Source organism: Thalia democratica, chromosome 5 (assembly GCF_965202585.1).
Source record: "Thalia democratica chromosome 5, ktThaDemo2.hap1.1, whole genome shotgun sequence".
NCBI lineage: Eukaryota > Metazoa > Chordata > Thaliacea > Salpida > Salpidae > Thalia > Thalia democratica.
In genome coordinates this window covers 39474320-39497537 of record NC_139169.1, presented here as the reverse complement: position 1 = coordinate 39497537, position 23218 = coordinate 39474320, and the positions used below count along the sequence as shown (strand labels likewise).

At 26.9% G+C, this 23218-nt stretch overlaps 1 protein-coding gene across 1 annotated transcript; it reads left to right on the top strand.

Moving 5' to 3' along the window:
• The first annotated feature begins 914 nt into the window (after positions 1 to 914).
• On the top strand, positions 915 to 23195 carry LOC145835356 (FAD-dependent oxidoreductase domain-containing protein 1-like). The gene is made up of 11 exons (XM_082942915.1): positions 915 to 1069; positions 2636 to 2805; positions 9445 to 9558; positions 11641 to 11756; positions 12300 to 12447; positions 12656 to 12787; positions 19048 to 19191; positions 20041 to 20193; positions 20987 to 21091; positions 21673 to 21779; positions 22401 to 23195. The coding sequence occupies exons 1-11, from the start codon at positions 916 to 918 to the stop codon at positions 22546 to 22548; spliced, it is 1491 nt and encodes a 496-aa protein (XP_082799041.1). The 5' UTR covers position 915; the 3' UTR covers positions 22549 to 23195.
• Positions 23196 to 23218: the final 23 nt, after the last annotated feature.

The window sequence follows — 23218 nt, the reverse complement described above, 5'->3', positions numbered from 1 at the left end:
TGTTTTTATTATTCAAAATTTGAAAGTTTCCTGCATTTAAACTATTTAAATATTAGTTATGGAACAACTGTGAAAATTTAAAGAAGATTGATTAAAAAAGAAAGCTTTTTAGTGGTATAGTATGTTTTTTTTTTGCGTTTTCGGTTTGCGCCTTCCATAAGAAACCTATCAAGGTCACAAACTTTGATCGCTTATATCTTGATAGTTACTTTGAATTTTGTTAGCAGTTACAAATGTCTGATAGCTCAGGTTAAACTGTACAAAATAAGATCAACTTCTAAAAATAAAATTGGAGCCCTTAGCCCTTAATCAATGGTTAAAATTTTTTTGCAATAATACAGATGCTTAAAATGAAGTTCTTATTTAAAACTACACTCAAACTAAAGTCCAAAAAGAATTGAATTAAAACAATTTTTTTATTTACTTTTATATACAATTAAATACTTAAGTAAGTATGGGTATATAAGCTTGTAGTAAGAACTTATGTATACAAAAATGTAAATTTAAATGTAAGTTTGTAATAATTCAAATATTTTTTATTAAATATAACAATAAATTTCAAATTTATTCGGGATTACTCTTCACTTGAGCTTTTTTTTTGACTTAAAAAAAAACTAAGCTGCTTTAAAGCTTTTTTTACTGAATTTAGACTGTTTTTATTTTCTAAAAATTATCTTGGTTAAGGTTTTTATTTTCATATGGCTGTGACTCCAAATTGTATTTATGCATACGTAGATAAGCTTAAACATCATTTAAATTTAACACTTTGTGACTAATACCTTTCAAACAATTATTTTTTAGAACTTAATAAGAACATATTAGACTGACTGAGGCTAGTTTTTGGTATTTATATACATTTGATAACATTTGTTTATTAATATATTTAAAATAACTCTATTTTGATTTGTAGACAAAATGTTTAAAAAATTAGCCCTAAAATGCAATGTGATCCAGCAAAGAAGGAGTTTGTACCAAACTGCACACAACACCTGGTCCCAATTTCTACCTGAAGAAACTTATGATTGGCACACTGGAGATACATGTAGAGATGGTCCTTCATTGTGTGATAGTAAGTTTGTTGAATTGATTACACTAGATATTACTAATGACCAACTAATATTAAATCCTGGTTGAATTTTGTTGTATTTTGTATGAAATTTGATATTATTTTTTTCAAACTATGCATCTGATCATGTATACAATAATCAAAAGTGTGTACAACCTGTTAGTTTAATCAGCCTTTCCCTTGTTTACTTTGTTCCTTAAAAAACAATTATATTTTCTTAAAATATATATATGTTCTAACTAATGGTCTAATGGACCCAAATCTATTTTTGAAATTAAAAAGGTTGCCAAAAAACCTGTAGTTTGGAAAAACCTGCAATTTGAAAAAAAAAATCTTAAAAAAACCTTGAACTTTTAACAATTTCTAATGTAAAGTGATGAAATTTTGATTAGACACTAAAAATCTATTATGTAGATAAAATAAAATTATAATAAATTTATTTTACTAATAAAAAGCACATTTAAAGTAGCTTACCAGTATCATTTTAATGTTTTAAACTTTTTAAGACATTTTTTTACCTCAAACTTTAAATTTTATACTAAAAAAGACCCTAAAACTTGTACTTTTGAAAACCTGAAAGAAATTTCTCAAAATCCTTTGGCAACCCTGAACTAAGATCAAGCCAAATTTTGACCAGAACCCATTTTTGAAATTAGCATCTAGCCTTATCCAAATCTCATTTTCAAATTAAGATTGGACTGTAATATATTATTGAATCTTCCAGTTACTTTCAGTTTTCCCAGAATATTCAGCGTAAGTTTTAAAACTTCTCACAAGTATGAAAAAGATCCTTTTTTTCTTCAACTTATACTCCAAAAATTGTTTTGTAAATTTCAAAAAAATCTTGAAATTATAATGTAGATTTCAAAGGTTTTTTTTTTGCAAGCTAGTATCCTAATATTCATGTGTCAAAACATGTCTAACATATGCTAAAATTGGTGATCTATAAAATCCAAAAAATTAAGATTAAGCCAGATCCAAATCTATTTTTGAAATTTGGATTCAGCAAGATTTGTTATTTAAATTAGGGTCTGAATCAAAAAAGGCTGGATCCGGCCTAAATCTAGGTCCAGTAGATCACTTGTTTTAACACTATATGTTTATTTTAATTACAAAACTTTGAAATATTTATTATATATTTTTTTAATTTTCTTAGCAATGCAATATTTTGAACTTACCTATTCTAAACCTTGTTTTCAATTATAAAAAATTACATACTTATTACTTTCTGTTAATTAACTAAAAAACGTTTATTTTAATGAGGTTTTTACTTATGTGAAAAAGTTTATACTTATGATTTGTTTGAATATTTTTTCAAAGCTTATATGACTAAAATGTTGTTTATTAAAACATTATGAAATTTAAAAAAATGTTCAAGGACAGACCTTAGAGTTTTGAAAGGAAATTTACTTTTATACTATTTTCAAAAAAAATAACTATTACTAGTTTACATTAGTCTACTCCTCTAGATACTTGATTAAAAGTTAAAATTTCAAAAACTTAACTGGTGTTTTATAATCTTTATAATTAGTAAGTGATTTATGGTTTGATATATATTTTTTGTCTCAGGAAACATGGTAGACTTCCTTATAGTTGGAGGTGGAGTAATGGGTCATGCGCTGGCTTACAATATTTGGAGGCAGTTTGAGAAACAAACTCCATTTCAAAAGTACCGCAAAACTGCCAAACACAAGGATATTAACTATAACAGGATCATGGTTGTTGAAAAAGATCCAACTGTGAGTTGTTTATTATTGGTTTTATTGCTGTCATTGAATTATTCTAAAAATGATGTTAACTTAAATAATTATAGTAATATTAATAACAACATCTTACAAAATAAGTTACATGATAATTCAAATTCCAATTATACAAATTTTTATAAAAGTTTTAAAGGAGCCACATACAGGGTTGCCACACGGTCGGAAATCAGGAAAAGTCAGGAAAAACTAAAAAAATGACAAAAGTCAGGAAAAAATGGGGGTTTTTGAAAAAAAATCAGGAATAGTCAGGAAGTTTGACAAAATTTAAAAAAAGGTTAGATTTTATCACATTAATTTACAAAATTCCTTATTTTCCAAAGCCTTCAACTAGTAAAAAGTTAATTAAAGATCCTTTAAAATCAGAATAAAATTTCAAAATTTTGCTAGAAATTTACAAAATTTCTTAATTTTCAGTGGTTTCATCTGGTATAAATTTAAATATTCTTTGTAAAACTGCAAAATTTTTCTATTAACATATTGAACAAGTACCCTACTTAAACAAGCAGTTTTTTTTGTTCTCTTTAGTATTGATGATCTGTGGTAAGAATACTTCCACAGTGAAACTGCAATGTATACACAAAAATTTTCTTGCATTTCTTTAGTTATGTGATATTTCTTATGCAGCCTTTTTTGACATTGTATCAGAGTACCCAGCCTGTTGTTGCCTTTATGCATAAGAACATTTCGTGCTTGGTAATTGAATTTCTGTACATCATTATGAAAGACAAGATAATTACGAACCTCTGCTTAACTAGTTATTCAAGGTCTTGATCTTGGTTGTGCTGCAACCAGTTTGCTTGCAAATTTGAGGAAAAAATACCTAGTTGAAGAACAAAAAGTCTTAAATTCAACAAAAAATATAGATTATTTTTCATAAAAGCGTTTGAAAATCTCTGGAGCAGATGGCTATTGAAGTACATTTGTAAAAAATATGTCATGCCTAAATCCCCATTGCCTTAAAAAAAAGAGTAACAATTGTTGTTAAGCGTTTTGCCAACATTGTGCACTCCTTAACATAGTAAAAACTGTGCTCTAACTCTGAAGGTGATACTCGCATTGAACAATTTAGAACTTTGGTAAATTGTCCAATGAATGCATTAAAGTTCAAAACGAAGATCGTTTGGACCAGGTATATTTTGAAACATTAAAATTTCCTGCCAAATCTTCTCTCGGTAAGTTGTTGCAACCATTATTTGTGTTGCACAATGACCAGGCTGAGGTGGAACTAGATTAAGAAAGCTCTGCTTGAAAACAGTATGAAATGAGAAACTATTACTAGGGGTAGGGAGTACAGCACATTTTTTTGGTCATGTTGTAAAATCCATATGAGGAGTCTTGATTTGGATGTGTTTTGGTATCATTAAGAAGAATAAAAAAAAAATTAAAAAATTCCTAAAAAAAAAAAACTGCACCCCAAAAAACTGATCTGGAACCCAAAAATCACATAATTTTTGATTTTTTGACTAAATAGTAATAAAGTCACTCATACACGTCCTGTACTTATATTTTATATCTTAAATGAAAGCTAATAGTTATAGGCATACACTTAATGACATTTCAACTGCTTTTGGAATATTATGATGTCATAATCACACAAAATATGTAAATTTTATCTGTAAAATGGTGCGTTTTGAAAAATTAAGAAGCATAGCTGGTTGTCTAATCTAATTAAAACAAAATATTTTAAAATAAAACTTTGTAGATATACTTACTTACCTTTAAAATTTAGGTGATGTTGTATGTATATTAATGGGATATTTGATGTCATAATTCATTTAGCTATAAGTATTTAAAAATAACCTAAGAATGTTATTCAATTTGCATTACAACAACATAACGAATTACAAAAAAGTTATAATTTATTATAGGCAACATAATGTTGTATGGCATTAAATTGATTGGCAGTTTATGATTGCAAAACAAATAGAGACTAGTATAATAAAGAAATAAAGAACATTGCATAATAAAACGAACATTGCACTGTATCATTTAGTATTAACACTTAAGATTACTGAAAAATGACTGATACTTTTAAAAATACTAGTATAAAATAACTGTCAAATGATTGATAAAAATCTAACTGACTATATGTACATAATACTCATAAAAATACATAAAAACTACTTTTTAACTTTATGTAAAAGACATCTGTTCTACTATTAAATCTATTTGGACATGGTTTCTCAGTGAAAAAGTAATAGATCTTTCATTAGAAACATCCCATTCCCCATCAACTTTACAATCAAGAATAGAATCTAAATGCAAGTTTAGCAAATCAAGTTTAGGTGGGTGTTTCCACTTCGAATTTCTTTTGTCTTGAACTCTCATGAGGTGGTCCATCTTATAAGTCCCATCATTATTTTTACCTTCACACATAGCAATATACCATGTGTCTGATGACCCTTCACTAATTAATGTAACATAAAAATTCCCTTCCATAATATCTTCATTTTTTTCTTTCTGTATATTGGGGGAAGAACCCCCTACAATTAATAATGCATCAGTGTTTGTTGTTAAAGAACATAGAGACTGAGAGCACTCGTCATCTTCTTCAACAAGAGCACATAAGTTTAGAAGTCTTTCTTCGTGAGTATTACCATTAACTTTAAAAAGTTCAGGATTGTATAACACTTCAGATTTGTGAGACTCTCTAAAGTAAATTAACTCATTACAAACAATAACTTAATTTCGATCAGGATGAGGAACGCAGCTCTTCCACGCTCACTACAGGCCCACCCCAACTTTTACACAGTTTGAGACGTTTCTGCACATATTGATCCCTTTTTTTCCCTTTTTCAATTTTTTCATTTATCTGTTTGAGCTTTAAATTTTTTTGATCTGCTACCCACCTTTGCTCCATCTCATTCAGAAATTGAACAACTTTATTAATTTTTTTTCATTAAAATTTGAAAAGAATCAGATATAAGTAATGTACAGTCATTACTTATCCCTTTTGCTGTGAATCGTTGGTTTCTAAACTTTGCCAATGCTGCTCGCCTTCCAAAACCAGCAAGGTGTCTTTCAGATTCCAAGTTGTTTGTTGGGAGTCCAACCAGTTCTTCATTACTTAATAGGTTGAGCTCAGTAGCACGTGGTGGATTTGACAAACAAAACTTTCCAAAACCATATTCTCTACCTGTTTGGCGATCAAAAACTTGAGCGGCATGGAGACACATCTTCTTAAGAATTTTACAACATATCTCAGAAGTTGGGTTTAACACTTTAATATGTGGATAATGTACAACATAGACATCCAAAGAATTCATTATTCCATTGCTGAGATCTTCGTATAGTTTAGGAAATACTTTGAGAAGGTCTTGTTGAGAGCTAAACTCAACAAAGTGTAAAAATGTTAGTGTTACCTTATGAGTAAATTAAGAAAGTGCCTCAAGTTCAGTCATTAGAAATTCAGAGTCAAGCAGTCGTTTGACGACTTCCACATGCTGGTTGCTTAGGTGCGTTTCATTTATAAGCATGCGAATAAACGGAAGGCTTTGCAAAATAGATGAGGCAGAATACTCAAGTTTGGTAAACCTGCGTTCGTGATAGATTGCAAGGCGATTAACTTGGTTTTCTCTGTTTAAAATGTAGTCAAAGAGATCTGCTTGATTTGTACTGTGCGCTGACTTTTCATGACTGACCAAACTTAATATTGATGAAATTGCACACTCAGTTATACTTTTTTTTCTTCGCAAAAATGTTTTAACCGATGGATTTAAAGCTTGAAGCTTTTTTCGAAAATCTAACTTTGATTCTATTTCAGCCAATACTGTCAAGTTAGAACGATCAAAGGCCTCCACTGGATGGGATTTGCACAACAAATGAGTTGGTGGTGGAACAGTTGATTTAAAAACTTTAGAAACTTCCTCCCCAAAGGTTAAGTTTTTGCTAACAGAATCTGTCATGATCAAAGTTGTATTTTGTCAAAGCTGAACAAGTTTAACTGATTCTTGGGAAGAAACAATTAAACCAGACAAAATTTGCATATTTTGTGTAATTATGACGTCATAATATATCAAAAGCAGTTGAAATGTCATAAAAGGTATGCCTATAATTATTAGCTTTCATTTAAGATATAATATATAAGTCTAGGACATGTATGAGTGACTTTATTACTATTTAAGTCAAAAAATCAAAAATTATGTGATTTTTGGGGTCCAGATCAGTTTTTTGGGGTGCAGTTTTTTTTTTAGGAATTTTTCAATTTTTTTTTTTAAATTCTTCTTAATTAGACCAAACCACATCCAAATCAAGACTCCTCATGTGTCTAGCAAACATCACCCAACTACTCCCTACCCCTACTATTACATCCAGAAGAAAAGTTAAAGATTATTTGTATACATACGTTTGTCCTGGATATGACTTTAAACTGTATCCTGGTGTTCGACTAGATAACCAAAAGGTTTTTTTGTACACCAGGTCCTTGGACCAAATGTTTGAGCGTTTTTTTTCTAGTTTAATTAACAATACAAACTCGAACTGTATCAAGTTAAAAAATTTAAGTGTTTTCCTGATAGAGCTGTTTATTGTAAATACAGCAATCATACACAGATGGTTCAATTGGTGTAATGGAAGTTAGATGATTGAATTTATCAAAAAAACACATTTCAACCTGTATAAAAATAAGATTGGAAGATTTGTAGAGTTTCAAGTGTTTGATAATGTATTTTAGAATAAGTTTATCTTAAGAGTTTGGATTTAGAAAAGTCAGGAAATTTTTCTCAGCTTGATCAGTGGCAACCATTCAAACCATCAAAAATGAAATTTCAATTTTAAATAGTAAAAATATACCAGAAAGTCTTATCAATAAGAATATAATGGTTAAAAAAAATAATAATATATTGATTGAACTTTAGTAATACAGTAACCTCTTGCATCTTTATGCATTTGTGACGTTAAGCACTCTTGTTTAGTTGGGCATTTTAGAGTTCTAAAAAATTTCAAAAATATTTATTTTTGTTATTTTTTGTTATTGCACAAATTAGGTTTATTGTATATTTTGTTTTAAAATATGCTTTTAAATGATATCTCACCTTTCTATATCTTTAGACTTTGTAAACTTATGTTCCTTGACTAGTTAATAAACATTTAGTTATACCTCAGTATATCAGAAATTATGTTAACAGTAAGAGATTAAGTTAAAATTCTGAAAGAAATATGACTGTGTTAACTAATGAAAGTATAATGAAATAATGAGAGTTTAAAACACAAATAAATGATTTAGCACTCTTGCCCTATATACAGGGTTGCCACTTTACCTGGAAAAACCTGGAATTCGACAATTTAGGCAAAAATAACCTGGAAAAACCTGGAATTTGAGAAATTTTGAAAAAAACATGGAAAAACCTGGAAATTTGATCATAAAACCTGGAAGATTTGATAATTTAAACATATCATTAGTAAATTTCGATTTGACACAAAAAATCTATCATATAAATAAGATTTTTTTGTTATCATCAAAAAATGTTTCTATTAAAAAACATAAAGTAACTTCACAGTATCTTTTCAATGTTTTATTCTACTTAATGCAGTTTTTTATATAGAAATTAACCTGAAACTAGAAATAAATCCAAAAATGTATACTTTTAAAAACCTGGAAGAAACTTGGAAAACCTGGAAAAAAAATTGAAAAAACGAGTGGCAACCCTGTATATATGATAAAGCAACACAAATTTTAATATAGACACCACACCATTTCTTAATTGTAAACAAATGCTTCATTATATATTGAATTTGCTAAGAAGAAGATAGTATAAATGTTAAGTATCAAATAAGTCATATTTAAATAAAGATAAAGATAAAATCTACTTATTACAAAAAATTGTAAAAATTTTCTACAAGTATTATTATAATAAATAAATTTAAATCTTTTTTTTATATATGTATAGTTTTATCTTTAGTTTTCATATTTATAAATAAAGTTAACAAATTGTTAAAAGTTGGAAAGTCCCCAGTCTGCTTTTAACTAAAAGCAATATCATAAAACAGCCATTATAGTAAGTATATTTGGTACCTCTCGTATCTTTACGATCTCTCGTATACTTACGCATTTTTTGTGGACACAATGTGCGTAATTAAGCGAGAGGTTACTGTATTTACTAAATTTAGTTTTACTAAATTAACTATATTATGATAAGTTTTAGAGAATCTAAATCTTTGAGCAATAGCTTTAAAAAAAATATTAAAAAAAGTAAATCATGTTCATGTAGACCTAGATTTTTATAAGAAAACTTATTTTAAGAAACTTTAAGATATCTTTTCAATGTCTTTATACTATTTAACACAGTAGTTTTCCTTAAACTTAATTTTTAATTAAAAATTGACCCTGAATTGAAAAAATAATTCTCGTACTTTAACTCTTTAATTTAAAAGTTGAAAGTTGTAGTTGTTGATTGAAGTTTAAAAGTCTATATTTAAATTGAATATAAATATAACTTTCTACTTTGTAGTTTTACAACTGGCTTTGATAAATACTTATTTTTCTTAAAATTAACTACCAACTGTTTAGTTTCAAACTTTTATAATGAAGTAGAATGAAAATATTTTTTTACAAACTAAAGTTAATGCGTAAATTATTTTTCATGGACAGTTTTTTTAAAGGGTATTATTTTTCAGTTACAAAATTCAGCTACATTGAGGTCTGTGGGCGGATTGAGAACTCAGTTTTCTGAAGCTTCGAATGTTCAGTTGTCTATGTTGACTGCTAATTTCATGAGAAACTTGAATGCTGTAAGTTAGAAATCCTAAATGTCATTTATTTTGTTTGCTGTTGAATTCAGTCTGTTTTCAAAAAATATCTTTTTGAATATATTGTTATAATATGCATAAAAATAAAGTTAAAAACATATTTATTATAAGAATATATATTATATTTTTATAAAAGTTCAGCATTAAAAAGTTGAATCAAAAGTTAATTGTCAGTGTCCTAAAGTTGTGTTATTTTTACTTAGTAGATCACAATAAAATTTCTCGACTTAATGATAAGGAGAATGATCACTACAAGTTTTTAAGTTTTATTAATAAAACAATGTTTCACTCGTTTGAACTAAATCAAAGGAGATCATCAGTTGAATAAAATATGTTAATTTTTTTAACATTAGGCTAAACTTGAAATAAAACTGGCATTTATGTGCAAAAAAAAAAAAATAAAACTTATAGTTTAAAACTATCAATTTAGGAAAATCATTATATTACCAGGTTAGTTCATGCTAGTGTTAGAAAAATGTGAGCTACTTGATAGTATTATATTTTTTGAAACTTAAACAAATAACCATACTTACAATTAGCAGGCTTGTAAAATTTGTGAAAAACAAAAAAAAAAAATAAACAAAAACAACGCAACCAAAACACTAGAATGAGTTTATGCTTTTACCGTTTAAAAAAAAAATCAATTATCGTATCGTGACGTAATTATAAGTTAGGCTTAAAAAGTCTAATATTGTTACCTATTTGAAACTTTGAAATTGGTTACTTAATGTTTGCTTGTAATAGTTAAAATAGGAATTTATCAAATTTTCTTTAGTTTTAAGATAAAGCTTTTTTAAATTAACACATGGACATATTAACTCATTACTTTTATTCAATGAAGTTCTCCCGTCAGCGTTCGCTATTTCTATCTGCTCATAAGTACAGATCATGCAGATTCTCTGTGGGTTCCTTATATCTTCGATGTAATGTAAAATGTATGAGTTAATGTTGTAATCGTATTATTGTATTTTAATTTCCAAATATATTTCGAAAGTTCAATGCCCAGGTTGCCAAAAAACCTGAAGTCCTGTAAAAACCTGGGAATTTAACAGTTTAGGCTAAAAAAACTGGAATTTTGAACAAAAATCACTAAAAAACTGGAAAACCCTGGAGTTTTAAACAACTTTTAAATGATTAATAGTAAAATTTTGATTTGACACAAAAAGTATATTGTATAGATAAAAAAAAATTTGTTATCATCAAAAAATTTTCTTATTAAAAAACATATTTCAAGAACCTTTAAGATATCTACTCAATGTCATTATAACATTTAACACAGTTTTTTACCTTAAACCTAATTTTAAACTTAAAATAGGTATTAAAACGTGTAATTTTGAAAACCTGGAGAAAGTTTGCAAAAAGCATTGGCAGTCCTTGGTGCCGTTTTCCTTATGGACTTTCAAATCTCTTATGTGGCCGAACCAATTTGTTTTAAACGGTCCCCCAGTGCTTCCTACGTAAAGCTCTATTTCTATTAGATATTGACTGTTATTACAGCATTCTTTTTAAACACATTTTTTTTATTTAGTTGAATGAAACACACATGTACTATAATTTTCTTTTAATGTTATACCTGGTTTTACTTTCTTAAAAAATAATGATTGTTTGCTAGTATGGGAAAAGATACGTTATAAGTTTGTAGTGTTTTTTATTTAACAATACCTTGAAAAGCTACATTTAAAACAAATTACATAAAAAAAGAGTTTGGCTAAAAATGTTAACTTTTGTAGTCCGTGATATTTTGTCAATTTTGATTGTGTAAATTATCAAGTGCTTTTAATTTTTTTTTATTACAAAACTGAAACATAGTATCAGTCAAAATATTTGATACAAGGGTTTTTAAAAGAATTATTTTATCAGTAAGCTCTATAGGCGAAGAAGCTTTTTTTTTTTGGTTTTAAATTAGTACATACTATGTTAAAATTTTACCTTTTTTGTCAAGAAATAGTTCATACAAAATAGAAAAAATATTTTTTTTTCAAAAAATCAGTTCAAACAAAACTATTAAACAGCATGTATTGAGTGTCATCAACTTTAATTATATAACATATGTTTTGAATTAAGAAACTGTCAACATACGGAGACGATGACTTGGACGTGCAATTTCACTCGCACGGGTACCTCATGCTGGCCACGAGCAATGGAGTGAAGAGGTTGCTTGAAAACTACGAGACACAAACGTTAGTGTATAAGTAGCTTGTTGAATAAGTCTATATAAAATCTAAGGGTATGGTAACTTATTTTTTTAATGTGTAGAAAGTAGTGTATCTACTTATATAGTGCTTTTTGTACTAAAGTGCATTGTAAAGGCTAGTTACTTGGCTTCTATAACAAATGGAAACTATGAAAAATGAGATTTAAAAAAAGACCTGATAAGACTGAAAATTAATTGTAAAACACACGATTAGCGTTTTTTCTAGTAGTTAACAGTTTTTCAATGATATATATGCAACTTTTTATATAAAAATAAGATGTGTTGTTTAAATAAATATACTTATATTTTTAACCTTAAGTTCTAATAAAATATAAGAAGCGCTCTAATAATAAATAACTATAAGGAGGTAGTACAGTGAAGATACGCAATCTGAAATGCGTAATTTACAGTTTTAAACAAAATTATCCTTTAGTAAAGGCTTCACTGTGTAAAGTTTACACACTGATTAATATCTGTGCATTATTAACATAAGTACAGTTGATCCTAGCCTATAATTTACGTCACACAGAAAATGTGGTGCGAAGATAATGTTGATGGACAAGGACAAGTTGAAGTCCACTTACCCGTGGCTGAATGTGGACCAGATTGAGTTGGGCGCGTTGGGTATTGAGCATGAGGGGTGGTTTGACCCGAACCTTTTCGTCAATTTGTTCAAGGTTTGCTGTTTTGCAAATAAAAAAATAGTTACTTGCGTCATAGTTTTAAATTAATACTAATGATGTAAAGAACTAAAATTAATCATTTTCAAATATCATCTGCAGCAGTGCTTTCTAAAATTAAAAAACTCTGTATACTTAAAATTTCTCTTAGCAGGTTGTTATTGTATATTGTTAATCTTAAAGTTTGTTAATACAATTTTTTCAGAAAAAGAACAAAACGTTTCCAATAAAGACGGTGCATGGTGAAGTGGTTGGTACGAAAAGAAGTTTCTACAGCGGGGAATACCTGGGTGGCGACATTGAAAATTACGAGGGACAAGTCGTCGAGGGAGTTCATGTGAGTTATTAATACTTGTTAAGCTTAACATTGTATAGGTTGAAAGTGAAGCGTAGTTGATTCTACGCTTGTTTGCGGCAATCTTGCTACTAATATGTTAGCGCGGCATAGTAAACAGATTTTTTAACTCTTAGAGTTTCGACTTTAAAACCAACTTTACGGACAGTCTTCTAAATGTGCTGTTAACTTTTAAAAGTTGAATTGAGGAACTAATGTCTCTTTTATTCAGAAGCCAGGTGATCATTTGTTTGTTTATACAATACCTTGTTTACGAAAGTTAAAAAATGTTTGTTATGACAATATACCTTATTACAGTGTTACGACATATATTGGCAAATTTTAAATAAGTACACTATTTCATCACAGCGATGATCATTTAATTGTTTACAACTAATTATGACCATTCTTTTAAATGAGTAATGTTTTAGTTTGTTCTTTTAGTGCTAACAATAATTTTATTTTTACTGTAGGCTTTCGAAAAAAACAGAAATTAAATTCAAAAATTTGCTCAAAATGTTGTTTTAAACTTTAAAATAGTTAATTCTTTTTTACAACTTCAACAATTGTACCCAATTTTTTAGTATTTAAGTAGTTCTCAATTTCCTTGCACAGTAAAATATTCATTAGCTGTTCAAATACGAAATTTAAAAACATAAATCAACAAAAGAAATTTTATTTTATGTTTTTGTCTTAAAAATTTTTTGAAATATTTTTGATACAGCTTTAACAATAACTATATTTCACTACTCACAAAGTTTCTGTCCTCAGTTTAAGAAGTAGAAAAATTTTTATCATTACTCTTTTAGTTTGTACTGTTTAGTTTATTGTAGGCTTACTTAACAACTAAACAGTTTAAATTTTTGATATTAATGAATTAATTTTTGTATAACTAAAGTAATTTATTACTTTAAGTTTACATTGATTTGTTGCCATATAAAGTAAAATATAAAGAGAAGTAAAATGTAAAATAACTATCTTTGTGTGCATAACAATCGTCTTTTTTAAAAAGCTTTAAGCTTTATTTAAATATCACATCTTTATAAAGTTTAAAACTAAATGCCTAGTTATTTTTTGAATATATAAATATTTATGTATCTTTTGAATAAAAAACAAGTTCACATTAGTTCAAATCTCATAAAAAAAAAATTAATGAATAAAATATGTTTTAATCGATTATTTTCATTTGTCCAAGTTGTATGTTGTTTTGTAATAAAAATAATATCCAACTAAATTTAACTTGTAGTATAAAATTTATATATTCATGACATAATCTAAAAATTTAGACCACAGACTATGTTTTATCAGTGTTCAAATTACGTTAACAGTTTGCAATTTTTATGTTAGTTAATAAACATAGAATTTTTTCTATTAAATTACAACAAAAAGTGTTTTTATTTTACGTTTTTGCCTTAAAACTTTTCTAAAATTTTTGATACAGCTTTATGAAAAAAATGTTGTACAAAAAAAGATTGTTTTCTATGTAATTTTAACTGTATTAATTATGACAAATGCTAGAAATTTTATGTATTCAAAGTTTGTTTTGACCTTAACAAGCTTAAAAGTTTCCATGTACTTTTTGATTAGTCTTTATTTAATAATAAAATTTACTTTTATCCAAAATTATAAATATAAAATTTCAAAAAATTTAAATCATGTATTAAGTTGTTTGTTAAAATGCGCGTATTTTTTTTAAAACTAATTTGAGTTGTTGTAATATACTAACAAAATTTTTAATCCATATAATTTTTTTGTTAAATAATTAAATTTACGTGATTCTCATTTGCTACAGTAATATAAGTTGTTCTAAAGTACTATTTATCTACTACGAATAACATAGTACACTAATATGAATTTACTACAGGGTTTCCCAAAAAGGGCGATATCGCCCCCCTGGGGGCGATTTTAGTAAGTTGGGGGGCGATATTTAGTAAGGGGGCGAAAGGGTGGGCGATAACTAGTAAGGGGGCGAAAAGGGGGCGATTTTAAAATTTTAGGCTGTCAAAAAATTTTTACTTTTTATATTGCTATTTTACTAATTTTAGTTTGCTATAAAATATTTGACCCTTGGGTAAAACTTAAACAAAAAAATTATTTTTTTTATGTAAAATATAGAGAAAAAACCAAGTACTTATGACTCCTACTTTCAAGTAAATTACATATTTTCATTCATATATTTTCTTATTTAACAATTACATAGATCATAGACAATCGAAATCTCTCTAACCATTTTTTAACCTGACATATATGTTATTTGGGATCATAAATGGTTTGTAAAAATCTATGTTATATGTTGTTAAATTTCTAGGTAAACTGGCAACCCTGTATACTTTTATTTTTATTGGAAATGTCATGAGCTGATAGTTATATCACCTCATGATATTTCCAATTTTTTTTTAAAAGTCACTAAGTTAGACTAAGAAATAAAACTATACAGGGTTGCCAGTTTACCTAGAAATCTGAAAAAATCTGGAACTTGACAATTTAGGCAAAAAAAAACCTAAAAAATCTGGAATTTTTAACAATTTTAACATATTAAGTAGTAAAATTTCGATTTGTCACAAAAAGCTATCATATAGATAAAAACATGGATCCCTTCGAAGCAGATCTTTTTGAAGTAAACGACTTACAGGAAACCTTCTCAGACTTACAAACTTGAACTTAAAGTAAATTTTTCGAAAGAACGATATGAAAGCTTTTGGCCTCAACAAAAACTAAGGCAAAAGTATCCAATCATATGAGAGGAATTTAGATTGTTGTTTATAGTTTTTTCTTCTAGCTATGTTGTTGAGAAAGCTTTCAGTTCAGTTATCAACATCTTGAGCAAAAGATCTAATCTAGTTGTTTGTAAAGGAGACTTTATTTTACTGATTGAAAATCAGATTAGAAAAACTTGCAACCAGTCATGAACCTCATCCTTCACATTATATGAATCTTCAGTTGCAGACATTATTTTATGATAGTGTTTTTATTTTATTTGATATTTTAAAATACTTCTTATTTAACCTGGTTTATATTGTATTTAAGTAGATTTTTATAATAAAAACTTTATTACGTTATTTATTCTACAACAGGTTTGCATAATGCTTAATAAATATTAACTACGGTAGACTTCCTATTGAGTTCGCACATTTTACCCAAAAAGAAGTGCAAATTTATTTTTTATAAAACTTAACTTCAATAAAGTCTATTACTAACTAAGTATTAATAAAACAAAAAATACATAATATTTAATAACTAATATAGATCTTTTTTTAATGAATGTTTGTTTTATGTTTTAGTTGATTTTATGTTTATGCATAACGTTATTGCATATAACATATTTAATTTTATCATTTTGTAAAAAAATGGCAATAAGTTTGAAGTTTTCACTTTTTGGTTTAGTTCAAAAAGCGAACTCAAGCGGAAGTCTACTGTATTTATTAAATGGTTTATGTTTTAAATCTGATAATATTTTTATTTTGACCTGGTTAATTTTGTAGTATATATTTGTCGTTTTGCATTACATTAAAAGTTTTTATAGCAAAGTGATTAACGTATTTGTTTGATAGAAAATTATTTGACTACTTTTGTTATTACTTGTTTAATCTGTATAAATAATAAAATCTTGATAACCATTAAAGTTTTTATTTCAAAATTTTTTTTTTGGTTTTAAAAGAGTATATATTTGAGGTCTCTGTTTGAAATGACTTTAAACTTTTCATTTAAAAGATTCTTAAACTCAATTTTATTTTCTAACTTGATTTATTATTGTTAAAAAATCTTTTTATTAAGGAATTTTAAACTATTAATACAACAGTTTTTTGTTTTATCTTAAATTTTAATATAATAGCAATTAGATTGTGTTGTTTATTTTAATAGTTCAACACTAGCTTTTAGTTTTTCACTTGTTTCTTCTGGTAAATTATTATAAGCTAATAACAAAAGAAAAAATAAACTTAAACAGTTTTATATAATCCACCAAAAAAACTGCTACAGTTACAAAACAAAATTTTAACTTAATTAAAAGAATTTTTCAATTGGCTACTTTTTGTTCACAGAATTAACTGTAAAAATTTTGATTTAATTTTTTGAATTTAAATTTAGAGAAAAAAAAAATTGGTAAAATTAAGGTTTAGTTTCCTAAAGGTTATTTCAAGTCAAATACTATTTAATGGTATTGTACTACAAAACATATAGTTAAAAAGTTTAAAATTAAGTTTTTAACTTTACAACTAACTTGCTTATAATATATCTTAGTATTAAAATTAATAATTTTACTGCATTAACTAAAGCCGTTTATGAAACCACTTTTCATGTGGGATAATCAACCAGTTGGTCAAACTTCCTCAAACTAGATCAGAAATTGTGTTTTTATATTTATTTTATTATATGTAAAATAAACTGTTCATTCTTTTATAGTTTTTTAATCTCTGGTATAGTAATTTTAGAATATGCCTATCTATAAAATAATTTAAGTATTTTTTGCGGCTTAAATAAGTTACTTAGTATTAACTTCTAAATGTCCGAAATTCGTTATATGAGAGATTAATATAATGTCAGGTTTAAATTAAGATTTCAGATGGGTAACGTACGGTTAAGATCCAGTCAAATTTCGACCCGCTAAGTAACTTAAAAACTACTTGTGCAAAATAAACAAAATTTAGTCTTTTGATACTTAATATTTTGAAATACACTTTCTATTCCGCTTTCAGTTCACAATAATATTTCCTAGATCACAATAATACTAAATAATTTATTACAATTTTGCTCGAGTTTTTTAATTTTCATATATGTTATTTTTTCAAAATATGCAGCCTGCAATAAAAATTTTTTAACGAGTTGAAACTAGAAAAGATTTTTTAGTAAATATGAATTGCTGACTACAAAAATTGTCCACCACTACCCTAAAAGTTTTATCAGTTTCAAAACAATTCATATCTAAACAGGATTGATTACAGATTACACAAGGCTTTTTTATAATTAAGTATTTTAATACACTTTATTGGGCTTATAAGAAAACAAATGTAACTTATTTTCTCAAGCCCTGTAAACTACTTTGAACACAGCCCAAAAGTGCGTGCATAAGAAGTACAACACTAAATTACATTTCGAACACAACTTTTTTTACTCAAAAGTTTGTACTCGAGAGTAAAACTACTTTGTAAAATCATGGGGGGCGATTGTTTTTTAAATTTCTGAAAAGGGGGCGATTTAGAAAATTAGTTTGGGAAACCCTGATTTACTACAATAAAAAAAACGACAACTTAAAATGTTTTCAGCTTTAGCTTCCCCAAAAGTATCAATTCAAATCTATTTAATTGATGTAGATGGAGCGATCTTGGTCGTTTATTTTACCACCTTTAAATTTTTTGTTTAGTTTTTGAAATTTACCAGAGGTTATGCTTTTTTTTATACCTGAGTCTTTTTTTTTTTATAGTTTTATTTTAGGGTTTTATAAAACTTTTAGCATCTGTCTCATTAGTTTCTTTTGTGAAATTAATGACTAATAAAAATATATGAACTAATATTTTGGTACTACTCTTTCTATATTTATTACAGAAATATGCACCACTAGACTTTGATTTTTTTATTAGTAAAAGTACGAAATTTTTGAGTGCAAAATTATTTGTTCTTTGTTATCAAATAAAAAATACAAATCATACTAAAATCTTAAATGTATTCAACTAAATTAACTACATAAAGATAAAAACATTAGACATATTTAAACGGGGAACGGGTCAAATATGCACGAAGAAACTTTTGCACCAAGGGTCAAATATGCACAAAGGGATATTTTTACACAAAGACATTTTTCCACCAAGACATTTTTCCACCAAGATACTTTTGCACCAGAGTAAAATAAAAAATATATTTAAAAAAAACAACAACAAAAATTAAAAGAAATAAAAGATAAATTATTTAAAAACAAAAAAGAAGAAAAATTAAGTTACTGACCAGTGGTTAGGGTATACAGTAATGGTAAGGGTAAACGTAATGGTTAGGGATAACAGTGGAAAAAAAACTAATAAAAATTGTTGTTAAAAAAAATAGTTACCTATCGAGGGTAATGGTTAGGGGTAAGAGTGATAGTAAAAATATAAAACAAATAAAAAGTAAACTAAAAAAAAATTCAACCCGTGTAAAAGTGTCTTTGTGCAAAATTGTCTTTTCGTGCATAAGTGTCCCTTCGTGCATATTTTACACCTACTTATTTAAACAATTCTTTTTTGAAGTTTATAATTTTTTTATGTGCTTTTTGAACCAACAGTTTTTTTAAACAGATTAAAGTCAATGATGTAGACAAACCAATCTTCGTGAAAGCCAAGCAAGTAATAAATTGCGCGGGATACGAAGCCAGCAAATTCGCCCAATTATGCGGTATCGGATGTGAATATACTATGGACGAGCCAGAACTAATAACTGCTGTTTGTTTTATTTGTTACTAAATAAGTAGTAAAATATATATTATACCTTTTTTTAAATCTATGTTACTTACTTTGTACTGATTAACTTTCCTTGAAGTGAATTTAGTGGCATTAAACGACAGTTTTTCAAGAGTGTCTCGTTAAGTAAATGTTCTAATTATGTAGTACAAGCAACTAGCGTGTGTAATCATAAACTTATTTTAACTTGAATTTTCTGCTAGTTTTTTAACTGAAGGAAAAATTAAGTTAGTAAAAAACATTTTTTTGAAAACTCTTTTGTGCTTATTACTTTGACCGAACAAAACACCTACGCATTAGTACTATATCTATAATAGAAATTAATGTTATATAAAATGATTAAACGTATTGTATGGTGGAAAAAAGTTGTACTTAAAAGATGTTTATTACAACTAATTAAAGGCTTGCCTCTTACGCAGCTAGCTTTAAAGTTAAAAAAACAGTTTTACACTAAATAAATTGGTTTAACTTTCTTAATCGAGTTATGATTAGACAAATGTTCTATCAAGATTGATTGAATAAGTTTTAGTTTTTAATTTAATTTAATTAGTACTTACAATTTGCTTGTTTTTTAGATCTTCAAAAAAAAAATCAATGCAGATTTAAGGTGTTAATATTTTTAAATACCCATAACTGTAGATATTTTTATTGATACTCAGCATTATAATTTTTAAAATGTCTACATTGTATTTTTTTAACAACATGGTTTGTTTAAATTTTAATGAGAAAAACCATAGAGTACTTACTTTTGTTTGCAATATTTTTTCACACAAATATGTTACGATGGTTTTACAAGATCAAAAAGTTGCTAATAACCACCATTACATTTAGTTACCAGTGGAACGAAGGAAGCGGTACGTGTACGCGGTCCACTGTCCGGATGGTCCCGTCCTCGACTGTCCCATGTTGTGCGACCCGTCCGGCTTCTACGTGAGGAGGGAGGGCTTCGGAGGCATGTACTTGTGCGGCAAGTCCCCCGACCCCGTACGTTACGATGCTTGATTTATTAGTTGTTTCATGTAACTTTGGTGTTAAAAGAGTTTTTAGATGACATTGTCATTGAAAGTATAGTAGGGAGAAATCAGTTGTTTGTATTTTATTGCATCTTATGTATCAAATATTTTGTAATATTTTACAAAGACTACAACATATTTATGTCGTGATACTGTTTTTCGTTTAATACATAACAGTTTATTAGTCTCGTGTATTTTGATATAATAAAACTCCAAGATATTTCAAATATAATAAAACACAATGAAAAATTCACATATAGTAAGATTTTAGCACTCACAATTCTATTGAAAATTTTATTTCTTATACTTGTTTATTTGTTTAATGAAAAGAACAGTAAAAGGCGTTACCCAAAAATTCCAAAGTTCTTTATTTACAGCTAAATATAAAAGGTCATTCAAAAAAAAAACAAACAGATAACATGAAATATATAGCAACATTCTTGTAGATCATTTTATTATGTATCAATTTTTATATTTAATATGTGTGTTTAGTTAAATATCTAGTTCAATTTAATGTATCGTGTTAGACTTTTGAACTAATTATTAGTAAAGTATTTAAAAACAAGGAATTTTTCATAAATTCTAGTATACTAATAATTCAATAGTAAACTTTTTTTGCAGTAATGTATTCAATATCTTCTAAAAATCAACAAAAAAATTTCAAATATTACGATCTAAACTATGTAGTGTATAATTATGCTATTTTGTTTCTTGCTTGAAATATTTGTCGGTATTTGTTATCTTTATTTTTACTTACATCTTAGGAAGACGAACCGTCAACAGATGATTTCGAAGTTGATTACGATTTTTTCGAGCAACAAATTTGGCCGGAACTTGCGCATAGAGCTCCTGCGTTTGAAAATTTAAAAGTTTGTTGAACCAGTTTTACTGATATAATTATATAGATATTAGAAGTGTGATAAAAAATAGCTTTTAAAAGTAATATTTTAATGTTGCTCAAATAAAACAACAAAACTTGAAATCGTACTGTTGAGAATTTTTGTTTTAAATGATTCAAAACCTGTCTATTTTTATAAACTTAAAAAAAATATTTAAAATTTTATTTAAAAAATAGTTTAAACATTGTATCACATGTCGTTTTATGTTTTCAACCTATATATAGAATCTACTACTCTAATCGTCGTATAAATAAGTATAGCCATCACGGTATACTATTTGTATTTTTAATTAAACTAAACTATTTAGTCCAATATTTGAAATTTTAGAATTATTATTTAAAAACATATATAATTTTGATATCCTTTATGTTTTTACATCTATATTAAAACTATTCTTTAACTTATTGAAGAAATATATATTGGTAGTTCTAAATAAGTAACAACTTTAAATTATGTCTAAAAATTTCAACATATCATTACACTTAATTATTGTGAATAAAAGCTTTCTTCATCCACATATTTTTATAATTTCAAATTAAAATGTTTTTCAGGTGAAATCAGCCTGGGCGGGTTTCTATGACTACAACACATTCGACCAAAATGCCATCATAGGACAACACCCCTTCCTTAAAAATCTGTTCTTTTTAAATGGCTTCAGGTTTGAAAAATCTTAAATGAAATTTTCACACTTTATACAGGCTGTTGCATGTTTTTTTTTTACTGACATTAAGTGTTTTTTTAAAACTTCAATGCTAAATGTTGTCAGTAAGCTAAAACAACAAAATATAAAATTTAGAAAAAAATCGCTAGGTGTTGTTTGCTTTTTGTTATTTTAAAAATATTAAAGATAGTGTAATTATAAACTTTAAAATCATTTAATTTTACCTTCACGTAGTTTTTTAATTATAACTTTTGCTCAAGGATGAAAAGTTTTCTATAATTTTTTTTTGTTTAAAGTTTATACGAGTTTCATATGATAAAAGTTTACTAATTTATGATGTTAGACTTCTATCTCAACAGCTAATTAATGCATTGCTAATAACAATGCAAATGTTATAAATATTTTCGTTTATAATATATTTTTTTAGTTGCTTAATTGAAAATTACACATGGAATATTTTTACACGGTTTGTTAAAAAAAAGAACTAAAACAGTAAAGCGAAGATATTAGACAGGTAACATCAGAACATCGATTCTCATTTTTTATTAAACAGTTTTGAACTAATTAAGCATTTCGATATAACAAATTAAAAATATTACTAAATATGTATTATTTTAGCGGTCATGGCATACAGCAAGCTTATGGGGCAAGCTTGTGTCTAGCTGAGTTGATGGTGAATGGAGAAAGTACTTCTGCCGACATTTCTCCTTTCTCGTTCGACAGAATCGTGCAACAGAAACCGTTTCGAGAGATAAATGTCATTTAATTAAGTAAAGGTGAAGTTTTTAAGTATTGATTTAGTTTGGATCGGAAAAGTTTGGTGTCAATATAATTTACGTAATTATGTTGCATCAAAAACCAAATTATTTAAATTATTTTTTTATTATACTTAGGAATGCTACTAGAAATGTTATATTTTAAGATGTTTTCATAACTAGGAATTTTTAACCTTTGCCGTAAAATTTTAAGAACATTCTTCAAATAAGGCTTAAGTTTTGCTGTTTTTGTTTTTCTGAAATTAGTTTATATTGCAAATATTTTTCCACTTATTAGCATTTAATAACCACATTTTCACTTTAATTTTAGCCGCTGTACTTGTTTTCAAATATTTAAAAACTTCATAGTTGCATTATTATTTTATGGTTTCTGGTTCATAAGGTTTGGAAACCTTTTCAATAATGTGCTAGTCTTACTTTTTTTTTATAGATCAAGTTTTTTTGAGCGTTTTTATTTTGATGAAAAAACGTTACATATTACAACTTAGAGCAAATTAAGCAAAACTTTATGTTTTCAACGTTCATTAAATAGCTTAGTAGGATATATTTTTTAGTATGATAATTAAATAAGTTTTATTTACACTATTGCTGATTTATACGTTGTACTAATTTTGCTTTGCCGCAAAAAAAACTCAAATCACTACAACTAACAAATATTAA

Coding starts and splice junctions, on each gene's coding strand:
- LOC145835356 (XM_082942915.1), top strand. CDS start 916: ATGTTTAAAAAATTAGCCCTAAAATGCAATGTGATCCAGCAAAGAAGG. Junction 9,559..11,640: donor TCATGAGAAACTTGAATGCT/GTAAGTTAGAAA, acceptor TTTTGAATTAAG/AAACTGTCAACATACGGAGA. Junction 12,788..19,047: donor AAGTCGTCGAGGGAGTTCAT/GTGAGTTATTAA, acceptor TTTTTTAAACAG/ATTAAAGTCAATGATGTAGA.